Below are 27,318 nucleotides of genomic sequence, written 5' to 3'. Positions count from 1 at the left end.
AGTTTTAATTAACAGAATCATTAAAGTAATCACTGATGTATCACAGTTAGTCAGTAGGTAAGTACAGCTATGTTTTGATTTGAACTCTGGGACGGCTCTGCTCCCTTATGAGTGAAATAATGAAAAATATATCATTGCTTTTCACCAGTTTGTGAATGCCTTCAAAGCAATTACTATAAAGTATTTTATCCGTTTTGAATTATACCATCAAACAGATAAGTCCAATCTTTTTTTTAAACAAGAATACCTCAATAATCACAGTTTACCTGAACAAGAATGTAATTTCCTAGGCAAAGACAGACTTTGTTTCTGTCATAAAAGTATTTGTACTGATATATTTTCTGTGTCTTGTAGCTTGCTATAATTCTGATTGTAGATTCTAACATACCAACAGCAACAACTTTAATAAGTGGATGAACGCATCTTTCATTAATAGAGTAAGTAGTCAAAAAAGTGAACACAAATATTATCTCTGAAAATGTATGTTGGTGAGTGTGGACTAGAATACAGAAAGGAAGGTATTGAAAATCTACAGGAGCAATGCACTTCATAAGAAATAAGCAGAATTCCTCAGGTGGTCCAGTTAGATTGTTTACACCCATAGTCTCAATTGCTTACATCTGTCACTGCTCCAGTACCACCATCTTTTTAAAGGCATTGTCTGTATTACATTTCTGGCCTGAGCTGCACTCTGTTTTACATAAAGGTCAAAACAAAGGAAAGAACTAGCTTGTAAATATACTTTGATTAGCATTTGCTGTTAGGTTAGTTATGGCTTGTTCTTATGTGGATAAAATGAAGTGCATGATTGAGAGAGACACCAGTTTCTTTTTCATTTTCCACAATTCATTACACATTATATTGCAATAATTACTGATTTATTCCACAAAAAATCTGTCATAGAACTTATGACATTGTGATCTCATAGCTACTGGCCAGGAAATTCTGGAAATTATACATGGAGTCAAAGATTCATGAAAGAGCGGGTGTAATGCTGACTTCTCTCAATTACTATTTAATGTTTTTTTGCTTCTGTTATACATTTATTGACATGGATAATCTGCATTTGCATTATTTGTTTATTTGATTGTTTGCTTCTTTGTCTGTTTGTTTCTTTGCTCGTTTGCAGGATATTGGATTGAGCCAACTGGCTTTCAGCCATGATCTAATTACAGAAATTAAAGACGATTAATAAATATGTGCACATCTATCTACATGAAAATGTTAAAACAACAATGTTACAATACACCTATCAAATATAAAGTTTTGAACATCTTCCAGCTTTTCTTTAGTGTAAGACATGATATATGGTGTGTCATTATGGGAGACCATAAACAGACAATACATCAAGTTAAAATTCCTACACACATATGCTTGTATTGCGTAATCAGATGTTTCTTCAGTGTGGTGCAGAATAACACAGAGATGAACAATTTTATGTTTTCATGGGGATGCATGGCTCTGTAGTACAAAGGGATGAAGCCCTTACTGTGACCCAGACAACTGGGGTTCAGTTCATGGCCTTGGCACTGGAGGAGGCATTGAAGGAGGAAGGAGAGTGAAAAAGTGTAGCTCACTCACATTTTATTGGGGAGGGGGTAGTATGCATTCCATGAGCATGCACAGAAGTGTGATTTATCAGGTGGAGATTGGGGAAACAACTTCATGTGCCTGAGAGATAGGGCAGGGCTGACTGCTGGCAATGTCCCTTATGGCATGAGGGACAAGTAATATGGATTGCTCATTACTTACTCACTTTCATCTCTGTAAGCTTGTTGTTCAAGAGAAACTTAGTGCCTAAGTGAAAACCCTTTAGCAACCTCTGATGACTGTCTAATGAAAGCACTTCCTGGTTCATGTGATGGGGATTGAACAGCAAGCACAGACTGATGGTCAACAGACAGTGTTGGCAAAAGAAAATTAAAAAAAATTCTTTATGGACATGGGTAGAATGTCCAAAGCTGTGAGTGCTGATAGAGCTAATATATTGCAACAGCTTTCCAAGCAACAGACAAGAACTTCAAGAGCATGGTGGAAGGCTATAGAATATCAAAGTACTTGTCAATTGTTAATTCATTTTGTGTTCTGTGAAACAGAATTACAATGCATCAAATATAGTGATTTGTAGTGGTTAGTAGAATAAGAAAAAGTTTTCCTCTAACAATTATGTTACGTCATTCAGTGTATACACTAAAGTCCAATGATGCCTGGTGGTCTTGGTGAATTTGCAATAAATCTGTTCCCAGTACTTTGCAATAAACTGAGGTTATTACTAGTGGAGGAAACAATACCTGGGAGTTCATATTCAGTGCTACTCAGTAGTAGTAGTACACCTTGCTTATGCAGTCCTTGTTTCAAATGTTAGTTGAGACCAATTAACCCATATGAGGTCCTAAGCAGTTATTTGGTTTTGCCACTGACATTTTATGTGACCTAAAATTTACAGAGTAAGGCAGTGATGGCGAACCTATGACATGCGTGTCAAAGGTGACACGTCACAACATTTTGGGTGACACACCAGTATTCACCAACACCCAAGTTACCAAAGAAACTGCTTTTGTATTCATTGCTCATGTGAAGTGCATTGAATTATTTTGTGCCAGGAGCCAGTTCAACAACACTGCTGCAGAGGTAAGGAAGTTATTAACCTCAAAGACTATTTTGATATACTGTCTCGATAGAGTCAGCAAAGGGCAGTGCTGACATTGTTTTCTCTTTGTGGTTACACTTCTGCAAAGGGCAAGCAGTCTACATTTCTAAGTGTGTGCTGTTTTACATTCATCTCAGCTGTCCATCTTAATCCCTGCTAAAACTGGCAATATTTTACACTTTATAATTACAATAATTAGATTTATAGACTAATTTTACTTTAGAAAATGTATATTAATTCACATTCATTTTTTTCTGTCAGTTCTCAAATTGATAGTACTAGTAGTTTAAAACTGTCCATGTCTCTCGTTTTTAGATTTCTCCCTGATTCTGTTGAGATTTATCCCTGATGTATTGAGAGACATGCTGTTTTAATTATTCTTATTTATTTATTTATTTAATTTATTTTGTTCTTTTTGTTTGGGATGGGTGACATACAAGCAGAGTCAAGTTAGGCATTTTTTTAATTTTTATGAAGCCGAACCTAAAAGGTTCACCATCACTGTAGTAGGGACTGAAGGGCTACCTAGATAGTCAAATGTGTTTACTGTCTCATGTTTGCTTTGTAGAGGATATATAATAATTTGCACAGCAGGAAACTCCTCTATAACTCAAAAATTGCCGTTCTTTTGCTGAAAATAATAATAGGGATATATCTTTAAAAGGTTTGGCATCTCATATTTGGTTATTGATGCAGAGGAACTGTCACTGTGCCAAAGAGACATGATATATCATAAAAAATGGTATCTATGGATAGGAAAAGGAGATGAGGTTAATAATTTATATGAACAGTAATAATCACAGAATTGGCGATTGTGGAACTGATTTTAACAGACTGTGGTTTTGAATTTATATATAAAAATGAGCAAAAACAGATACTGGAGTGATAAAAGGCTGTAGTGAATGAAATCCACAAAGTACATCCAACCACGATAAAATCAGTTTATTCCATAGACATAGGTAAGCGCTTTCACCCACAAGGGCTTCATCAGACCATACCCAATCACAGATTTCAAAACATTTAAATACCCACAATGGCGGGAAACTAGTAAATCTTTAAAGTCATAGACATATAAATAAACAATATATCTGTATATACAGACAAATAATTAAACATACAATATATAATAAGTGAGTATATAATAAAACATACAAAAAATGTATATATATGAAAATATAAAAAATATATGCATATATACATATACATATATATATATATATATATATATATATATATATATATATATATAAAGCATGTATATGTAAAAAAGATATACATATATAGAAAACACAAACTATAAATCCTCCTACTGGAACTTAAGGCCTCTAGTTTTTAAAAAAGTTTTAAGGGGTATTTTATCATTTAGGCCAGGGTATTGATCTCCCCTGAGCCTAATAATTCACTTAGCTTCCTGACTCTCAGTATAGGTTTTAATATCACCACCCCTAGGATTAGGATTTACTACTTCTATGACCCTGAACTGAAAAACATGAGACCCATCAGTGTTCAAAATGTGCTTTGAGAGTGCATTGACAGTGGAGCCAATCCTAATTTGATATAGATGTTCTCTAATTCTAGCTCTAAATTTCCTATTGGTCTTACCCACATAATACATCCCACAGATTGAGCAAGTAGCAAGATAAATCACGTTCTCAGTCATACAATCAGCAGACACACAAAAAATATACTCATGTGAATCCAAAGGGTGGATACAACTATTACTGCAGTCAATGAACTCACAGAAGTTACATTGTCCACATGGAAATGTCCCATAGACATCATATTGTTCATTCCTTGTTCTGTCACTTGAATAGCACAATAATCTCTTAAGGTTCAACTTGTTCTTGTATACAAACTGTGGGGCATCACCTACAATTGCTCTGATATCAGGGTCCACTTGCAACACATCCCAATGATGTCTAACAATATCTTTTATATGTCCAACATCTTTGGTGTAAAATATAAGGTATCTAATATTTCCAGAGCCTTGTTGGTTCTCAAAATGTTCAACATTGTTGAAATGTCTTATTATTCCAGCTCTATCTATTCTGTCCTCATTAATATAGGACTCTGAAAAATAAGGTGCAGCAATACCCCTTCTCAACCCAGAGATTCTATTGACGCCACTCTCAATCTCATCTTTCTTATATGCTCGATCACTAAATCTCTGGCACAGGTCTTCCAATTCTCTAGAAAACCCTGTATCTAAAGGGTTGTATCTAGATATACGCATAGCCTGCCCCCTGACTACTTTCTGAAATACATAGCCAAGGTTCATGCTATGTCTATGCAGAAGCGCATTTCTATGACAGGATTTCCTATATACCCCCATATTTAGCATCCCATTATCCATTCTCTCCACATATACATCAAGGAATGATATCCTCCTAGTGGAACATTCATAACTAAACTTAAGATAATCAGAGATAGTATTGCCTTCTTTGATAAATAAAGCCAATTCATCTATTGTTCCTATCCAAATAAAAAACAGGTCATCTACAAAGCACCTGTAAAAAGAAATAAAGGATAGATACCCAGAAGTCTTGAACAAAAACTTTCTCTCCCATGCAGCCACAAAGAGATTGGCATAGCTATTGACACAAGAAGTGCCCATAGCCACGCCACCTCGCTGCAGATAAAGTTGTGTATCAAGACAAAACACATTGTTCTCTAACACTACTTACAAAAAAGTCATAAGTATATCAGCTTGAGACTCAACAAGTTCAGTACACTCCTTCAGATACCTATACACTTTCTCCACCCCCTCCCGGTTAGGGATGATGGTGAAAAGTGAATGAACATACATGGTTACAAGTATATAGTCCAAATCATCAGAAACCTGTTTCATAAATGCATATAAGTCAAGTAAGAACTGCTTAGTGTCCCTTAGTGTATACTTATTGGCATCTACAACTGGTCTAAGAAATTTCTTGATATAGATAGAAAAAGGCTCTGTAGACCGACCCCTATCCGAGACAATAGGTCTTATGGGTGGGGATTCCTTGTTCTTAGGAAGGCCTTGAATTACCAGTATCAGAGGATCATCAACAACTAAAAATGCGAAAAGTCCTTCTGTAATAATATGACTTTTAAACAGGTCTTCTAACATACTATTAACCCTATATATGTGTGAAAGCACTACATCTCTGTCAATAGGACAATAAAACCTCTCATCACGTAACATTTGTTTCATTGAAACATCATAAAAGACCACATCCATTATTACAATACATCCACCTTTATCAGCAGGTCTTATAGCAATGGTGGAATTATCACATTGCTGAGTTAATGCTTCCCATTGTCTATATGTAAGATTACCACCCTTAAACTTCCGAGTGGTAGAAGAACGCCTGCTCTTGTAAAGATCATCCTCTACTAGTTTGCTATTAGCAGCCACTAAGGGGTGTACATTAGGAACACATAAACCTGGTTTCCTAAAATGATTCAATCTAGAATCAATCGATTTACCACCAAATTCAATCTCTAAAGATAACTTCCTAACAAACAATCTAAAGTCTATTATAGTTTCAGTAAAATCACTACAGGATGTGGGAATAAAAGTAAAGCCTTTAGGTAGAACATCAATCTCTTCTGAGGTTAGAGCATATGATGAACTATTACATATTAATACTTCCCTGCTCTCTCCCACATCCTTTTCAGGTTGTGATTCAGAAGGGAATCTGCCAAAAGTTTCCTTTTCTGCCTGCCTCTGCTCATAGATCGCGTTCTCCCCTTCCTGTAGTCTGAATTGATCGGGAAAGGGTGTGGAATGTCAAACTAATTCCAGCCTCTCTCTAATTCATATTAAGGTCTCTCAGATTGCTATTCACCTTCCTTCTAACAACCACAGCAGTATCACGAGACGGGGGCTGTAAAACAGTCCATGCAGTAGCCCCATTGCGGGTCTCATCAGCGATACTTCCCAAGACGTTATCACTCTAAACGTTATCATTAGTGTTGCAAGGATGGCCACTCATTGTATGCTCTCTTAATTCAACCTTGCTACTATCATTGCTAGAGTCAATACCACTGTTTCTGATGTTCTCTACCTCATTTATAACATGTCTCGTGACATATCTTCCACTGTCATTAACATTTAAATCATGCCCATTCCCAACATTCACATTAAGACATGTGGGGAACTTCGTTCCATTTTGGACAGGCTCATTAACTGTGTATCTAGGGAGGTGAATCTCTTTACATTATATGAGACCGCCGCTGATGACATAGGGGATGTGACACCTGAGTCGTTCAATCGAGATGAGTTATGTGCAGCAGTGGAAAAGCTGGAAACGGATTTCTTTAAATTAAAGAGACTACATACCCAATGCCTAACATTTTGAGGTATGCCTCCAACAGAAAGTAACACCGAGAGGACTTAGGGTTCTCAAAATGCCTACTACTGGGAACCAATATCCTGATTTACTATACAAATGGCAGCAGTAAAACATTGAGGTAAGCCTCAAATATATGGAACTTTTAAATGAATATTTTGCACTGGAAGAAGAGACTTTAAGGGCTGATATTAAAGAACAGCAGAAACATTTGCATGAATGTTTTCCTATGAGTATAGTGGACAAAGCAATTGATACACTGTTGGATAATGTGTCCTTTTATGAGAAACGTCTCTTTGAACAGAATAGGCAAAAATTGCAAAGAGACAATAGTGACTTTAAACGTGGACATATCTTTATGTGGCCTAGACCTGATATGACAGTTAATAAGACTAAAGGTGTTGTGGAGAGGCATGTTGCCTCTGATCTTAATATGAATGTTGGGAAGGGCATGATTTAAATGTTACTGGAATAATGGATGCGGTCTTTTATGATGTTTCAATGAAATGAATGTTACGTGATGAGAGGTTTTATTGTCCTATTGACAGTGATGTAGTGCTTTCACACATATATAGGATTAATAGTATGTTAGAAGACCTGTTTAAAAGTCATATTATTACAGAATGACTTTTCACATTTTTAGTTGTTGATGATCTTCTGATACCAGTAATTCAAGGCCTTCCTAAGAACAAGGAATCCCCACCCATGAGACCTATTGTCTCGTGTAGGGGATGGTCTTCAGAGCCTGTTTCTAACTATATCGAGAAATTTCTTAGACCAGTTGTACATGCCAAAATGTATATAGTAAGGGACACTAAGCAGTTCTTACTTGACTTATATGCATTTATGAAACAGGTTCCTGATGATTTGGACTATATACTTGTAATCATGGATGTTCAATCACTTTTCACCGTCATCCCTAACGGGGAGGGGGTGGAGAAGGTGTATAGGTATCTGAAGGAGTGTACTGAACTTCTTGAGTCTCAAGTTGGTATACTTATGACTTTTTTTGTAAGTAGTGTTAGAGAACAATGTGTTTTGTCTTGATACACAACTTTATCTGCAGCGAGGTGGCGTGGCTATGGGCAGCTCTTGTGCCAATAGCTACACCACTCTCTTTGTGGCTGCATGGGAGAGAGAGTTTTTGTTCAAGACTTCTGGGTATCTGTCCTTTATTTCCTTTTACAGGCGCTTTGTAGATGACCTGCTTTTTATTTGGATAGGAACAATAGATGAATTGTCTTTATTTCAAGAAATATCAAGTGTAAAACACCAACATGTACTCCGGAACCTCCAATAAGCGAAACAGTCCAGATAGACACCACGATGTTAAATCAAATATTTAATCCACATAACGCCAAACATTTACATTCCAAGCAACGACACTTGTAAAAAACAAGAAACATACAAGAAATAGCACCCAGGAAACACGTTAAGAAGTTGTCAGCAGTTAAGCGCTTTCAACCATAAAAATCTGGTCTTCCTCAGAACTGCTAGGGGAAGCGTTCCGTCAGTTTAAATTAACTTTATGGCGCCAAAAAATGCTAATACATTCTTAAAGGTATATTTCCTTTCATAAACATCAAAAAGTATCAAAAAGTATCAAAAAGTAAATAGTCCCTGATATGCCCACTAATTGCTCTCATAAAGTATAGGTTTTAGTGTGAATGTCACTCCATCTACATATTTCATTATAATTAAAAATATGTTATTGAAAATATATTACTGAAAATATAAATAAGAATATGAATAAAAATATGAATAAAAAGCCAAGATATGTGCTTGTGTAAATCTATTGAATATTTGAATATTTTAAATACATATTCTTCTAATGCTAGCAATATATAAAGTGCCTTATTCCTAATAAATATGACGATAACAATCATGTAACTATAAATAAAAAACATTAAATTAATGTAATATATCCACTAATATATACAACTATACGGTATGTGACAACATTATATATGGTTAAAAATGTACAAATATATAAAATGTTATTAATATATAATATAAAATCTATGCCCTATAAATAATTTAATGTATATTGATAATTTAAAAGCCTAGGCTAAATGTACTGAATGTCATGAATACACAAGTATTCACAAACATTGCTGGATTATACTATATTATATAAATTTTAAAACAATTAATACTGGCTAATATATGTACAATATGAGACATGTGACCCTTACTAGGCACTGGTGGACTATATGTGAGTTATGTGAATATCAAACAATAATGCCACTATATTAGTAAACTTTTGATAGATATATTGTCATTTAAGCCGGGTGGAGACGTTGCATCAGTATATAACTGCCACCAAGCCTCTCTATAGGCTAATAATCCTTTTATATCACCACCCATGGGGTTAATAGGAATCTCCTCCAATATTGAAAATTTAAAAGTGTGTTCTGCCCCCAATGTCTGGACATGTCGATACAATGCATTGGTAGCATCCTTAGTCTTAATGCAATATAAATGGTCATATATGCGCTTTTTCAAGCTTCGTTCCGTCCTCCCCACATAATATGCTTCACAGGAGTCACATAAAGCTAAATAGATAACATTTTTAGTATTACAATTTCCTTTTTTGCATATAATAACACTTCTGTGTCCATTCTTTAATACAATTCTATTAACACAGTTTATATATTTACAATAATTGCAGAAACCACACTTTTTACTTCCTGTTTGAGGTTTAAAATTCCTACTTACTCCCGTGTGGTGTTCCAAAAGTTTTTTCATATTTTTACCCATCCTATACACAAATTTAGGCTTACCACCCAATATACTAACCAAATATTGATCACTACTAATCAAATACCAAAATTTTAAAATAATTTGTTGAATTTTTTCAGTGGCTAAATTGTAAGGTAAAATACATGCCCTTAAATAACTCGGTCCCACTCCTTTGGTGTTCAAATTGGGGCATATTTGAATATCTCCAGATCCCAATAATGGTTTATACTTTGAACCCCAGTGTTCTAATATATATGTCACAGTCTCAGTCATCATACTTCTTGGATAACCCCTTTCTAAAAAATAATTTTGAATTTGTGTTAATTCTTTTTTCAAATCTATAAACTCGGAAACCATTCTTGCGGCACTTATACATTGTCCTTTAAAGACATTGTATTTGACCTTCGGAGGGTGACAGCTAGTATAGTCCAAGTAATTATTAGAGAAGGTAGCCTTCCTATGAATTTTGGATATTACTTTCCCCTCGTCATGTATAACCATAGTATCCAAGTATGGTAATCCTTTTGGATCAATATTATATGTGAACTTAAGATACTCACTACTATTTTGAATAAATTCTAAGAAGTCAAGTAGGTCTTCTTTACTTCCTTGCCATAATAGGTATAAATCATCTAAAAATCTGGAATAATACTTGACATTAGAGAAATACGGGTTGGTAAATAAAACTTCGTCCTCCCAGTTAAGCATGACAAGGTTGGCGTAGATGGGGGCACAAGCCGCCCCCATTGCTACGCCCCTGGTCTGCTTAAATAACTCTCCTTCAAAATAAATACAATTGTTTTCCAACACTAACAACATCATCTCTGTTAATAGACAAATGGTGTCCCATTCCAAATCTGTGTGTCTCCTCAAACTGTTGGAGAAAGCTTCCAAACCCTCTTGTTTGGGAATGCATGAGAACAAATCAATCACATCTACTGTGATTATAAATTGAAATTCCGTGTTCTCTGCATTCGTAACTGGGTACTTGGAAAGGAAACACCACGAGTCCTTAACCATATGTGGTATGAGAGTGTAAATATTTTTCAAAATAGTGTCAATAAACCTTCCCATCTTGAAAGTTTTTGAATGACTACCCGATACTATTGGTCTCAGGGGAGGATCATTGATATCTTTATGAATTTTCGGAATGCCCACCATAGTGGCCAACCTAGGATGTTCTACTTTGATAAAATTATATATCTCATTAGTAATTCTCGCATCCAATGAATATTCTTCAATATATGAATCAATTCTCATTAAAGCAATATGTAATTCATTCCTAGAAATGGTTACATAATTTCCTGTATTGTGTAAAATATCATAATTTTTTTGTGTATATATCATGCTGTCATAGATAGCAATGCCTCCCCCTTTATCGGGTTTCATGAGCCTTATAGTATTATTATTTCTCAATGATTGGAGTAATCCCTCTTCTTCAAAAGTCAAGTTTGTATTCCCTTTCGTCTTCTTAAGTTGGTTATACTCACTATAAATCTCTCTAGTAACAACTTTATCAAAGGTATCGATAATGGGGTGATTCAAGGGTGTAAACTTACTCTTAATAGACAATTTGTGTCCGATGTTAATATCGCTATCAGTACTATTAGCATTCTTAATATTCTTGTCTTTAAAAAAGACCTCTAAATTAATTTTCCTAATGTACTTCTTAAAATCAATCAGTACATTAGTTAAAGAAAATTTGGGATTAGGTATAAATTTCAATCCCTTCTCAAACAAGTTAAAATGTGTCTTAGTGATCTGTGAATCCGTATAGTTGTAGATATTAAAATGTCTGTATGAAGCAACTTTACCTTCGTACACTACTTCCTTATCTCTATCATAGTCAACTACCTCATGATTGCTATTACCTATAAATTTAGTGTGTTGAATGAATGTATTCGATGTATTGGGATTACTAGATGTTTCAATTGATGGTAAGATCTCTCTTACCATTTCCCCCTGACATAAAAATTTTGACCTCTTCTCTGGTATGGGGGATGATTGCCCTCCTGATGTATCCGAAAATCCATATGATTCTGTTTGTTATAATTATCTACATTCCCAGATGGCATATCATCCCATAACTTTTCCTTATAATCACTATTTCGTCCCCGATTATTCTGCCCTACATAATAATTCTGTTTTTTCGGCCACACATATACTTGTTGTTTATGATATAGCTCCCTATCCCTTTTAATTTTGTCTAGTTTTCTCTTACATAAATTGTCTGCCCATTTTTTGGCCTCAAAATATTGCTTATTGTATAATCTTTCCCACTCCTTAAACAATAAATCATTAACGATCTGTGTGTTCAAAACCTCCACTTCATGAATAATTTTACTCAATCTATCATCATGATACTTCATTAGAATACCTATGTAATTGAAACCACATTCATCAAAAAAATTGTTAAATTCCTTGGTACTAGAATTAGTTAATTCAATGCCTAAAGGTAGCTTGAAAAACCTAAGTCCCTTAGGTACAATCTTATAATCTAGACATTTCTGTAAGAACATATTGTCCACTTTTAGTCCGTTAATAGTTTTGAGTTTCTTCCCAAGAGTATAAATCATGGTCTTCAAGCTGGTCGTTACAACACTATGACTCCCTTCATATAAGGAAGCTACTTGATCAGAAACTTCAACACTGTCCACATTGAAATCAAAGGATAGAAACTTATTAAATAAATCAGGATTTTCCAAACTGACTGGGGGTCTGACACCGGCTTCGATGGTATATGGTACTTTACAGACCCCTTCACAATATTTTCTGCTTTATTGGCCGTAACTGTCGAATAAGTTTTAGTAGGTAACATTCTTTTCGGTTTGGTACCCGTCCTCTTAGATTCATGATCATAATCATATGGGGAAAAGTCAAATGTGAAATCAGAAATGTTGATGTTACTACTAGAAATGTATACCTAATCCCAAATTTTCTTTAACTAATGTACTGATTGATTTTAAGAAGTACATTAGGAAAATTAATTTAGAGTTTTTTTTAAAGACAAGAATATTAAGAATGCTAATAGTACTGATAGCGATATTAACATCGGACACAAATTGTCTATTAAGAGTAAGTTTACACCCTTGAATCACCCCATTATCAATACCTTTGATAAAGTTGTTACTAGAGAGATTTATAGTGAGTATAACCAACTTAAGAAGACGAAAGGGAATACAAACTTGACTTTTGAAGAAGAGGGATTACTCCAATCATTGAGAAATAATAATACTATAAGGCTCATGAAACCCGATAAAGGGGGAGGCATTGCTATCTATGACAGCATGATATATACACAAAAAAATTATGATATTTTACACAATACAGGAAATTATGTAACCATTTCTAGGAATGAATTACATATTGCTTACCGTAGAATTGATTCATATATTGAAGAATATTCATTGGATGCGAGAATTACTAATGAGATATATAATTTTATCAAAGTAGAACATCCTAGGTTGGCCACTATGGTGGGCATTCCGAAAATTCATAAAGATATCAATGATCCTCCCCTGAGACCAATAGTATCGGGTAGTCATTCAAAAACTTTCAAGATGGGAAGGTTTATTGACACTATTTTGAAAAATATTTACACTCTCATACCACATATGGTTAAGGACTCGTGGTGTTTCCTTTACCCAGTTACGAATGCAGAGAACACGGAATTTCAATTTATAATCACAGTAGATGTGATTGATTTGTTCTCATGCATTCCCAAACAAGAGGGTTTGGAAGCTTTCTCCAACAGTTTGAGGAGACACACAGATTTGGAATGGGACACCATTTGTCTATTAACAGAGATGATGTCGTTAGTGTTGGAAAACAATTATATGTATTTTGAAGGAGAGTTATTTAAGCAGACCAGGGCGCAATGGGGAAGTGACTTGTGCCCCCCCATCGCAACCTTGTCATGCTTAACTGGGAGGACGAAGTTTTATTTACCAACCCGTATTTCTCTAATGTCAAGTATTATTCCAGATTTTTAGATGATTTATACCTATTATGGCAAGGAAGTAAAGAAGACCTACTTGACTTCTTAGAATTTATTCAAAATAGTAGTGAGTATCTTAAGTTCACGTATAATATTGATCCAAAAGGATTACCATACTTGGATACTATGGTTATACATGACGAGGGGAAAGTAATATCCAAAATTCATAGGAAGGCTACCTTCTCTAATAATTATTTGGACTATACTAGCTGTCACCCTCCGAAGGTCAAATACAATGTCTTTAAAGGACAATGTATAAGAGCCGCAAGAATGGTTTCCGAGTTTATAGATTTGAAAAAAGAATTAACACAAATTCAAAGTTATTTTTTAGAAAGGGGTTATCCAAGAAGTATGATGACTGAGACTGTGACATATATATTAGAACACTGGGGTTCAAAGTATAAACCATTATTGGGATCTGGAGATATTCAAATATGCCCCAATTTGAACACCAAAGGAGTGGGACCGAGTTATTTAAGGGCATGTATTTTACCTTACAATTTAGCCACTGAAAAAATTCAACAAATTATTTTAAAATTTTGGTATTTGATTAGTAGTGATCAATATTTGGTTAGTATATTGGGTGGTAAGCCTAAATTTGTGTATAGGATGGGTAAAAATATGAAAAAACTTTTGGAACACCACACGGGAGTAAGTAGGAATTTTAAACCTCAAACAGGAAGTAAAAAGTGTGGTTTCTGCAATTATTGTAAATATATAAACTGTGTTAATAGAATTGTATTAAAGAATGGACACAGAAGTGTTATTATATGCAAAAAAGGAAATTGTAATACTAAAAATGTTATCTATTTAGCTTTATGTGACTCCTGTGAAGCATATTATGTGGGGAGGGAACAAGCTTGAAAAGCGCATATATGACCATTTATATTGCATTAAGACTAAGGATGCTACCAATGCGTTGTATCGACATGTCCAGACATTGGGGGCAGAACACACTTTTAAATTTTCAATATTGGAGGAGATTCCTATTAACCCCATGGGTGGTGATATAAAAGGATTATTAGCCTATAGAGAGGCTTGGTGGCAGTTATATACCGATGCAACGTCTCCACCCGGCTTAAATGACAATATATCTATCAAAAGTTTACTAATATAGTGGCATTATTGTTTGATATTCACATAACTCACATATAGTCCACCAGTGCCTAGTAAGGGTCACATGTCTCATATTGTACATATATTAGCCAGTATTAATTGTTTTAAAATTTATATAATATAGTATAATCCAGCAATGTTTGTGAATACTTGTGTATTCATGACATTCAGTACATTTAGCCTAGGCTTTTAAATTATCAATATACATTAAATTATTTATAGGGCATAGATTTTATATTATATATTAATAACATTTTATATATTTGTACATTTTTAACCATATATAATGTTGTCACATACCGTATAGTTGTATATATTAGTGGATATATTACATTAATTTAATGTTTTTATTTATAGTTACATGATTGTTATCGTCATATTTATTAGGAATAAGGCACTTTATGTATTGCTAGCATTAGAAGAATATGTATTTAAAATATTCAAATATTCAATAGATTTACACAAGCACATATCTTGGGTTTTTTATTCATATTTTTATTCATATTCTTATTTATATTTTCAGTAATATATTTTCAATAACATATTTTTAATTATAATGAAATATGTAGATGGAGTGACATTCACACTAAAACCTATACTTTATGAGAGCAATTAGTGGGCATATCAGGGACTATTTACTTTTTGATACTTTTTGATACTTTTTGATGTTTATGAAAGGAAATATACCTTTAAGAATGTATTAGCATTTTTTGGCGCCATAAAGTTAATTTAAACTGACGGAACGCTTCCCCTAGCAGTTCTGAGGAAGACCAGATTTTTATGGTTGAAAGCGCTTAACTGCTGACAACTTCTTAACGTGTTTCCTGGGTGCTATTTCTTGTATGTTTCTTGTTTTTTACAAGTGTCGTTGCTTGGAATGTAAACGTTTGGCGTTATGTGGATTAAATATTTGATTTAACATCGTGGTGTCTATCTGGACTGTTTCGCTTATTGGAGGTTCCGGAGTACATGTTGGTGTCTTTATTTATCGAAGAAGTCAATACTATCTCTGATTATCTTAAGTTTAGTTATGAATGTTCCACTAGGAGGATATCATTCCTTGATGTATATGTGGAGAGATTGGATAATGGGATGCTACATACGGGGGTGTATAGGAAATCCTGTCATAGAAATGCACTTCTGCATAGACATAGCATGCACCCTGTCTATGTGTTTCAGAATGTAGTCAGGGGGCAGGCTATGCATATATCTAGATACAACCCTTTAGATACAGGGTTTTCTAGAGAATTGGAAGACCTGTGCCAGAGATTTAGTGATCGAGCATATAAGTAAGATGAGATTGAGAAAGGCGTTGATGGAATCTCTGGGTTGAGAAGGGGTATTGCTGCACCTTATTTTTCAGAGTCCTATATTAATGAGGACGGAATAGATAGAGGCAGAGTAATAAGACATTTCAATAGTATTGAGCATTTTGAGAACCGACAAGGCTGTGGAAATATTAGATACCTTATATTTTACACCAAAGATGTTGGACATATAAAAGATATTGTTAGAAATCATTGGGATGTGTTGCGAGTGGACCCTGATATCAGAGCAATTGTAGGTGATGCCCCACAGTTTGTATATAAGAACAAGTTGAACCTTAAGAGATTATTGTGCTATTCAAGTGATAAAACAAGGAATGAACGATATGATGTCTATGGGACATTTCCATGTGGACAATGTAACTTCTGTGAGTTTATTAACTGCAGTAATAGTTTTATCCACCCTTTGGATTCACATGAGTATATTGTTCGGGTGTCTGCTGATTGTATGACTGATAACATGGTTTGTCTTGCCACTTGCTCGATCTGTGGGATGTATTATGTGGGTAAGACCAATAGGAAATTTAGAGCTAGAATTAGAGAACATCTATATCAAATTAGGATTGGCTCCACTGTCAATGCACTCTCAAAGCATATTTTGAACACTGATGTTTTTAGGTTCAGGGTCATAGAAGTGGTACATCCTAATCCTAGGGGTGGTGATATTAAAACCTATACTGAGAGTCAGGAAGCTGAGTGAATTATTAGGCTCAGGGGAGATCAATACCCTGGCCTAAATGATAAAATACCCCTTAAACCTTTTTTAAAAACTAGAGGCCTTAAGTTCAGGTAGGAGGATTTATAGTTTGTGTTTTCTATATATGCATATCTTTTTTACATATACTTGCTTCATATATATATATATATATATATATATATATATATATATATATATGTATATATTTACATATATATATATATATATATATATATATGTATATATATATAGATTTTTTATGTTTTATTATATACTTACTTATTATATATTGCATGTTGTTTAATTATTTGTCTATATATACATATATATTTTTTATTTATATGTCTATGACTTTAAGGATTTACTAGTTTCCCACAATTGTGGGTATTTAAATGTTTTGAAATCTGTGATTGGGTATGGTCTGATGAAGCCCTTGTGGGTGAAAGCGCTCACCTATGTCTATGGAATAAACTGATTTTATCGTGGTTGGATGTACTTTGTGGATTTCATTCACTACAGCCTTTTATCACTCCAGTATCTGTTTTTGCTCATTTTTATTGTTGGTTTGGCTTTGGTTGCTGGAGCATTTACCCAGTGGAAGTGTACTATTTGGGATTTAAATTCTTATATGTGTATGTATTTTAAAAGATTTGTCACTTAAGTAGATTATAAATTGCTCAAGAACAGAATTTTGTATGCCATGACTGTCTAATTCCTGGTTGAGACCTCAGTGGGACAGAGTCATTTGCTTTGGAATGATCCCAAAGAATAAAACCTATGAGATGGCATGTTGATGACTCTAAATGTATTAGAAGTAAGACTAACAATGTATCCATGCCAGAAGCTATGCTGTTGCTTGGACAACAGACCCCAGTGTCTGTGATAGTCCTCCAGTCATAAGGAAACCTCTTTAACCCTAACTCTGGATAATTATGTCAAGAGGGTTATAAAATAGTATGACTCCCACCAGTTTTTTTTCCTGATTTTTCAGAGGTATGATGGTAATTTCTTTGGGTCAAGGAAAGGTTTAGCAGCAAATCGCTGAAGACTGAGACATCAGTAATCAACACATTAAAGTGTGAATAGTAAAGTGCAATTTATTTATTTATTTATTATTTACTTAAATTTGTTTAGTGAATAGAGCACTGATCTGTTATTATCAATTCCAGTCTCAGCCGAGGGTTATTATAGAAACACTGTTAGATGATTACAGAAATGGTACGTGTATAATGAGATAAAAGAAACATAAAACATCAAAGCCATTAAATACAGTATGTGCAACCACTTGATAAAAATCAGGGTGGGTGAAGTAAAGAAGGAAGCATGCACTGACTGCTTATCAGGGGATGATGCACAAAGTAGTGGAGAAAGAAGCTGTGTAGATGAACTGTGATGGCAATGTTTCAGAGACTTCTCCTTTCTCCCAGGAACAGTGACCTTGGAGTTTTGCATACATAAATAAGAGAAATATGGACCACAGCATCCCTTGTGGGGGGGTTGCAGACAAGTACCCCCAACAAAAATACTTTAGCATTACTTTTGATTATTTCAAATTCTGATGGTTGTATTAGAGATCAATGTGTTTGATGTTGCATGCCATTTCTGATTGCATCTTTACTGCACTTCTATCATTGACTCAATTAATTTATTATGCATGCCAGAGGGTTCCTAATAAAATTGTTTTTGTCATGTCTGGTGTTAAACTTAAGGCATGAATTAACCTCTTCTAAGGCATACCTCTCAACTGTACAGATTTTCGAAGAATGTCCAAATTTTTGCCATATATTTTTGGTCCATTTCTCATAAAATTGTGTTTTTTCTGGCAAATCATTGGCAAATTATTGAGGGTTGAAGTCAGGAAATAATGACAGTCTGAGTTTCAGACTTCATACTCTTCAGAAAATGCATACTAATGCAAAACCTGTTGATCTACATACTTTGTAAGTTTGTAAGAACAATATTTAAAAAGTGTAGCTATTTTTGGGCCTTTGTTTCCCCATTATTTATTGCTTTGTCCAGACTTCTTGCTATAACAGGGTGAGAGGTGTATTCTAAGCCTATAGGTTAAAGGTGAGTAATGAAGTTATTCCTCTGTTATAAGGGTTGTTGGAGAGATACTTACCAGGTAACATACCAGGATGCAAGGTTAAGGTTAAGTGTTCCTCCTGCTGTCACATGTACTGCGATACTTTTGCCATCTGAGTGTAGACTGCTCCCTTATTCAGGTCTACCTGTTCCAGCCACTCTTTTGATTTTCAGCAAGAACAATAGTGCATTTCAAAACAGAGAAGATTATCTACTTTCTGGGAGATCAGCTCGTGATGTGGTTGTGTTCTCCTTACACTCACTTTATAAGGAAAACATCAGAGAGCAGAGCAACCTGGCAGTATCACCCCTGTGGTGATGCCAACAGCACTAGAACAGTTACATGTAAGGGAGCAATATCCTCTGTAAAAAGCTGTACTTGTTCACATAGGAAGGGAAAAGTGGTCCTGTGTAGTCGTTACTGAACATCAGAGGCCGAGCTGATGCTGAGAGAGCATTTGTGAAGAGTTTATTGTAAATGAACCCAGGATGGCATATCTCTCTGTTAATATGCTTGTTGACTTAAGGATAAAATAGAGTCAGATAATGCTCCCAAATGTTTATTCTCTCAACACCTTGTACAGTTATCGCACTGCGTCCCTTATCATCCACTCCCTGATATACGTAATCTTCATACAGCCTACGCCTCCATCATCATCCACACCCTGATATACGTAATCTTTATACAGCCTACAGATAACTATGGTTGCAAGGTCAGGTTATTTCATTTTCCTCATAGTTTTTTTGTCATTATTATTTGTACACTTTGTCTCTACAGCTCATTCCTTTCTGCATTTGTGTCAGACCTTGATAAATGATAATGCTGGGATATAAAGCTATGTTATTTGCTGTTTTCTAAGCATTTTGCATATGTAAATGAAATATTATAAAATGACCATATGTGACCAAAATATACAATCATTGTAATTTATTAATGCTAACACAGTGATACTAACTTTATTACCTCTCTATAGGGTCTGCAGCACCTACATACCAATAACACAATTCACCGTGACATCAAGGGAAATAATATTCTGTTAACCACAGAGGGAGGAGTTAAACTGGTGGATTTTGGTACGTGTAACTTTTTTCTTGGTTACAAAGAATGCAGTTATGAAATATGTTCAAACAAGTTGTGAGTTGCTGACAAAATCAACTGTTATAGAAAATAAGAGAATGAGAAATATCATATGCTGTCACTAGACATACAGTCCAGGAGGCCATTAATAAACCTAGCACAAATTCTGAGCTACCACAAAGCACTGTCTGGCTAAGTTACTTGCTCGAGGTCACCCAGCAGACACATGACGGCAGAGGCAATCAAACTTTGTACTACAGAAAGGGGTTTATTAACATCTCATAGCTTTAATACTCTGCAGCAACTGCTGGACAAAATTACTACAGTCCTTTACTCTAAAGGCTGAGCTCTCAAATGAACAGGTTTCCAAAATAGTTGGCTGTGTACAATAATAAATTTAAAAACAGTGAATTTTTATTTAAAAAATGTTCTAACTTAACAAGTCTGAGGTTGCTGTTCTACTTTTATTGGACATTCAAAGCAATTTTTTTCCAAATTCATGCCATCTGTACTACCTAACAGGGTGTGTAATGTGCTGTATCATAGCAAGTTCTGGATGATGTGAGGCATGAAACTACAGGCTGACTTGATTTTATTTGATGAGTCATCTAAAGTTTTGCATAGCCTTCCTTTGTCTTCCCTCATACAGTGTGCTGCATGCATATGTTATTATTTGTAGTAGTGACACACTTTTGTAACTAATCGACTAAACCCTGAAAGCGTTAACCATACTTTCAGTTTTTTAAAATGCAAAATGTAAATTTGCTGGATCATGGTTCTGAGTTCTGATCTCAGAGTCACAAACATTAACTACAATCCCTAAGCAAACTACAGTCAATATGTACTTAAGAGTAAGTTGTGCCTCATTGCATGTTAATCTTTTGGGCATTTAAACATGAATGGAGAAGTGTACAATTTCAACTTGTAATGGGCAACAGAATAAATGTGTACACCAAATAAGAACCATCAATGTTTTTTTTTTCTTTCATTTATCAAAATGTATTGCTTCATTCTATTATTTTCCTCATATGCCTGCCGAACATCAAGCTCTAAGTGATTTTCATCCAGGCAGCCACAAGGGTACTTTGTAATCTTGCAAGCATCAGCTAAGTGAGAACATTTTTCATTTTGGTAATGGCTGCCTATGCCCTCTCATTCTGCACATGCATGCTCTTCCACATGCACCATTAGTGGCTACCATCACTGGCTTGGTCGGCCATTTCCACATCCTCTTGACTTGGCTGCCCCCACTGCCTGATGAGCTTCCACTCTGCAACATGGCCCTGTTAGTGGAGATGAGATTCATGCAGGAGAGAACAAACCATCCCTCCCTTCCATCCTCAGTATTTGAGTCAAGACGCAGCCATAGGAAAGCTATTCTTCAGGTGTATGCAGTAAGGCAGGGTAATGGAAACTCCTCACTCTAAGGCAGCATTGTTGAACTTATGGGCAGGAGGTTAGCTAGCAGTCTGTGCCTATTTAAGGCCAAGTTATTTTCAAGATGAAAACTCAGGTGTCCAGAGGCATTTGGGATGCGAATTGTCCAATTTGGTTACTAAAGGGAGATTGTCTAAGGCCATTTTGTGGTTTATTAATGATGTCATATCATGTGTAAAGAAAACAGGTATATTCACTGTCTGATAATTTCACAATTGATGGCGTCAGCAGGTTGCCACAGCTTTTCCTGATTCCAACTACTCCTGCCACTGTGCTTTCTCCCACCATAATTGTGTTTGTGGCTGAACCTAGTGGAATTCTGTTTTTAGAGATTTGTTTGAAGATGTCCTTTTCCCTGAGGATCCATGATGGCTACAGCTGAACATCTCCTTCAGGAAATTGTTATTGCTTGAGTGGATAGGGACAATAGCCAAGTCTATAGCACAGGAGAGAGCTAGAGCCTGTTGACGTCCCTCAACAGCAACAAAGACCTGGAAGCCTTCCTGGTCACCCTCCAAAGGAAAGCTTTCCAGGTGGGCATTAAGTTCTCCAGAAGAGCAAGAATTCTAATGGTACTTCTTATGGGGGAACAGATTTTTGCATACCTGGCCATTCCCAGCTCAGACAGTAATGACTATGGTAATGTTAAGAAAAGCTTAATAGTGAGTACAGGAGTTACATCAAAAACTTTGATTAAGTTTTATGAGTGGACATTCTCTAGAGCTAAGACAGTCAGGACACATTCATCTCTGTTAAAATACGCTGTTGTTTATGTATTTTGCTAGAACCTGTGGGGATGTACAGAAATAAAAACAATGATGGAATTTCTAGTAAAAGATCAATTCAAAAGGCTTTTACCAGCCATAACTAAATGCTGTGTGTGTCTGGCAGACCCACAAGCTATCAAAACATTCTTGTGATTTTTGTAAATAGGATTTTGTGCTATGGAAGTATGCATAAAGAAGCACCTAATAAAGTAATTGAGAAAGCAATAAATAAATGGAAAGAGTTCATGTATTATATACTTTGCTTTTGGTGATGTGAGACAGGGCACATTGCTATGTACTTTGGAGAGGAAACCAAAGCAGAAACTTCCATGCAGACAATGAAAATGGCTTGGGTGTTGAAGAACCTGTGTAGTCAGAATGACTTACCTGGTCAGATCCACCTTGTGTTGCTTTACTATTATAAAACTGATGAAATATATAAGTACAGTATATTCAGGGGTGCTGAAAGCAATTAAAGGCTGAGGGAGCAGAGGGAAAGAGGGACATTTTGTAATCTAAAATGGCATTTTTAGAGCTATGTTGTACCATAACATAAACATCTACTTGATTCAAGTGGAGTTGCTTTAAAGATAACTGCACAGAAATTTCATTCAAAATTACAAACAAAGTTAGTGTTGAAACTGGATGGTGTGTGAAACAGAAGGAAGAACAGGATTAGAAAATGACTGCAAAGTCACCATTCTGTCCCCGCACCAAAACAGTCACCAGTAAAGCTCAGTACAATACCACACAGTACATTAACCATAACTGACACCACTCCACAATTGACGTGTCATGGAAAAATAAGTATCAGAAGCTCATATTTCACCAATGTTTATGCTCTTGCAAATGCACACACACATACACACACACACACACACACACACACACACACACACACACACACACACACACACACACAAAAATTTATCATTGTATACTGACGGCTAATTATATACCATCTTGGTTGATATTCATATTTGATTCTCATTTTAACAGTAAGATTTTCTTGTCTTTCTGCGGTCCTTTCAGCGTAAAATTCAATCTTTCTCAAAATAAATTTCTGCTACTTGTAGTACATTAATGATGATATTTTTTCATGGCTCATAAACACAAAAATTCCACAGTGAAGCCAATATCCAGTAGACATAAACTTCTTAATTGTGTTTTCTAAACAGTTTGCCTCTAAACACCCATTACAATGCACTCATTCTGTTATTGGTAATCAAGCATTCAATTTTATCGTCTTCACTTCCAAGTACACTTGTTGTTAGTTTGTGCTCTCTTAGACATATTTGTTTTAACTTTGTTACTTTGTTGCACAGAGTCAACCAATTTACAGTTTAATTCAACTAGGTTCTAGCTGTAGACTAGTGAAAAAAACCTTGCCCCTAGATCCTTGTGGTGCATGCCCTCAGTATCACTGCTGTAGGACCCTGCAGAGAAGTGAATATCACTTTTTACCTTCCTATTTGCTCATTCTCCACATTGTTTCCTCCACTTCAAACCTAAAGCAATATAGAATAGTCTACTAAATTTAACACTCTTAATTTTGGCTGTACAGTTTTCACTTTCCTGCAAACATATACACAAACACACATCCATACACACAAAAAGTAACAGAAACCAGGTGACTTAGCAAAACCCACTTGGGCATAGGGATTATATACAGAGTCCGTCTACAAGGCAACCCAGCTGATGAATGGAAACCTAAGCATTATGGGGCAGGAATGCTAAGTGCGACTGTGCTGCCTCTAAACTGTGCATAATTCAGTCTCTCTCACAGCATTTCATTATATCTGAAACAGCAAGCTTACTTCCCCAACCACATCCTCAAGTTTTTCCCCTTCCTCTTAACCTCTTCTGCTTTGTTCCATACTCTTTTACAGAACGCATGCACACATATTTCTATCTCTTATTAAAACATGAAAACTAAATAAATAAAAAGACAGGTAGAAAACATTAGTTATTTTTAGTAAAGTAATATCAAGAAATGTAAGTTAAAATGAGACGTGAGTACTTCCCAATAGGGTAGGTAGACATCTACTCCAACTTGTAATACACTCTGCCTCTGAAATCTGTGGCTAGCAGCTGACTGAACTAGGTTATTATACAAAAAAAAAAAAAAACTCTTTTCAACTCCTGCCTGCTGTCATGGAGTGTTACTTTTGGCAATGCTGTAGTGTACTGGCTCACCAGATGCACAGCAGCAAACCCCGTCCAGTCCCTGTCCCAGCTGGTTGATGTCAATCTGAACTAATGAATATTCATTATGATGTGGTGCTCAGCCGCATGAATATTCATTCTTCAGCCTTCATCATACATGGGGATTTGGGTACACCACATTTCTAAAAACAGTGAAACAAATTGAAATTAGTATTTGTATACGTACCCCGTGAGCCAGTGCACTACAACATCACCCAGAAATGTATGTAAAAATTGTACATACACACACACACTGAGCTCAGTTTATGCTGAGTAATTTCGTTTCCAAGGAGATGCTATCACCTACATGCATTCCTGTCATAGAAATATAAGCAGTGAAATGGTAATGTTTTACTAAAGCCCTCTCCGTTCTTTTGTTTTTTTACACATATTCCCAATCTCCTTTTCCCAAAACTGCACAGGACCTAATATAACTCGCCATTAATACAAAACCTTTTTAAACTTGCAGTCACAGAAAAGCTGGCACGTCCTGTCATAAGTACAGACATCTAATTAACAAAGCATGTAAATACCAAACAGCGCACAACTCCATTTCTAGTAGGATACTAGTTAGAAACACAAAAAATAAAAAACTGACTGAAAAGAATGCAAAAATATATAAGCATATTAAAGAATGAAAAATCTATGCATTTAAGAGCTACACAGAGAGTGCATGCTTGCACACAGTAATATATAAACAACCAACACCCCCACGCAAGTATACATATTCTAATACAATGTTAATTGGGGAATGATTCTTATATGTATTTAACAGTGACACGACACTGGTCCACTGTTGCATTTCTGACTCAGCACAAAATAAAGATTCAATGACAAATAAAATTTTAGTAAAACGAGCAGAAAAAAGCGTGCAGCAAGAAAAGGAGTTGAACACCGGCTGCGGGCTACAGGGATGTCTATACATACATGCATTCAAATAAAAAGAACAGGCACACCACATTCCACTAACAATTATTATTTTTGAATGAATATATAAAATTATAAGTGACAGCTTATAGCAATTACATATTTTTCTCACTAACAGTCGGATATAGTAGCAATGAGGCACTGTGAGGTGCTAAATGATTATGCAACAGAAATTACTTTTAAAGACATTAAAAAAAGTGCATTGGAACGTTCAGTAGTCAGAGCTGCTTAGCTACATTCAGTAATCACAGCAGCTCATTTACATTCATTGTATACATGATGTCAGTGGCTAATATGCGTGGCATGCCAATCATGCCTCATTTCATATTCCGGTTTGCTCGTCAGTCACCCTGACCACGCCCACTCATGCGCAAAACTGAAGATGAGCCAGTACACTATAACATTGTCTTACTTTTTACTGTCCAATACATACAGAAGTTATAATATTACCACTGTTTACATTAATTTGCATCTATAATACGTTTAACTCCACCTGGTAGATAAATGTTTGCAATGGTGCAGTTGTAGAATTGCACTATCAAACAGCCGCAGCATCGCAGCCATCATCACATTGTTGACTTTCCAGTGCTGTCAACAAATGTAAACAAATTTTAACTTAAAGGGGACACTTGCAATTTTATGTCACCCTGTTATGTCCGGAGTTGGTGTTTTGCATTACATGATGGCATCTGAGAGGTGCAACATTAATACAGATTCTGCCTGGGAATGCAAGCAGTGGCAAAGTTTTGACAATTAGATTCTTGGGGCAGTTGATTTATTTTGTATATTTTTTCTGTACTGCATCAAGAGGCAAACAGTCATGCCTGCTGTTAAAGTGGAGGGGCACCCCCCCCCCCTCACTATATTTTTCCGTCACCCTTGAGTATATTGATGACAGCTATAAGGTTTTCTTGACTCTGGCAGTACAGTCACATTATGTACATATGTATGTATTTATATAGTTAGCTACTTAGTTGTATTCAGTTATTGGGAAGGTCTAACCGTGTCTTGAAGATCCCTTTTCAGAAGATGCCTGCAGAGGAAAGCGCCAAAAACATATCTAGTAAGAGAAAAAGATGCAAAGAGATTATAGCAAACCATTTATTACCACCGAAAATATTTGAAATCTAGTGATTATGCATTCAACATAGATTGTGCGTCTAGGTGTATATGACAAGTAGTAGTTGTCAGAGAAGGAAATGTGAAACAAATGGAGAGGATTGCAGTAGAGGAAGTAGGTGGGGTAACTCAGCTGTAGAACAGTGGGAAGAGAACAAGAAGATAAAGAGATCAAGACCTAAATGATAAGAGAGAATGTGTACAACAATGTGTAAAAATCTAGGGATCAGTGAGAGAGCAATATATTTACAAGAAAAGGCCCACTCATGAAAGTTGAATGAAGTGGTATACATTCGTGGGGGAAAAGGTGGTACCTGACTATTCAGATGGAGATAACAGATTTGTTTTAATAAAGTTCTACATCCTGTAGCCATGATGCCTTTTCTTCAACTTGGTGTTACCATTGATGAAGACTTCCCATCTTTAAACATCCTGGAGTCAGTAAGAAGAAGATGAAGAAGAAGACAACAGGAGGAAAGGAACTCAAATTAACATACTACGCAATTCCACAGGGTAGAGTCCCCCCCCCCAGCCTAGAACAAGTGAGAGTAGAAGGAATTTAGACCTAGAGTAACTATAGAGGCTCAAAGCCTGATTCAAGTATGAATAAATTTGTCAAAAAAAACAAAAACTCATGCCCATGTAATACTGAGGTGCCCAGCAAGGTTAGGAAGGACTGAACATCTACAGAGGAGATAAGGTTCCAAGACCCAAGGTAGGGTTTAAACCGCACAATGAAATGGGGATGGAGATTAGGAGAGAGCACAGAGGGATCAAAGCAAGAGAGAGAACAGATAGAATCCCCACAGAGCACTGGAGTGAACTGACAATCCTTAGTA

At 35.6% G+C, this 27,318-nt stretch overlaps 1 protein-coding gene across 1 annotated transcript in view; it reads left to right on the top strand.

The window, feature by feature from the left end:
* Positions 1-27,318, top strand: part of MYO3A (myosin IIIA) — a 2,697,794-nt gene that overhangs the window by 807,335 nt on the left and 1,863,141 nt on the right. Inside the window, exon 5 of the mRNA XM_044064554.1 lies at positions 19,921-20,020. Within this exon, the coding sequence (XP_043920489.1) occupies positions 19,921-20,020 (100 nt within the window). The remainder of the gene's footprint in view (positions 1-19,920; positions 20,021-27,318) is intronic.

The sequence above is a fragment of the Protopterus annectens genome, chromosome 3.part0 (assembly GCF_019279795.1).
Source record: "Protopterus annectens isolate FY-2018-M chromosome 3.part0, PAN1.0, whole genome shotgun sequence".
Classification (NCBI taxonomy): domain Eukaryota; kingdom Metazoa; phylum Chordata; order Ceratodontiformes; family Protopteridae; genus Protopterus; species Protopterus annectens.
This window is presented reverse-complemented; position numbering and strand designations above follow the sequence as displayed.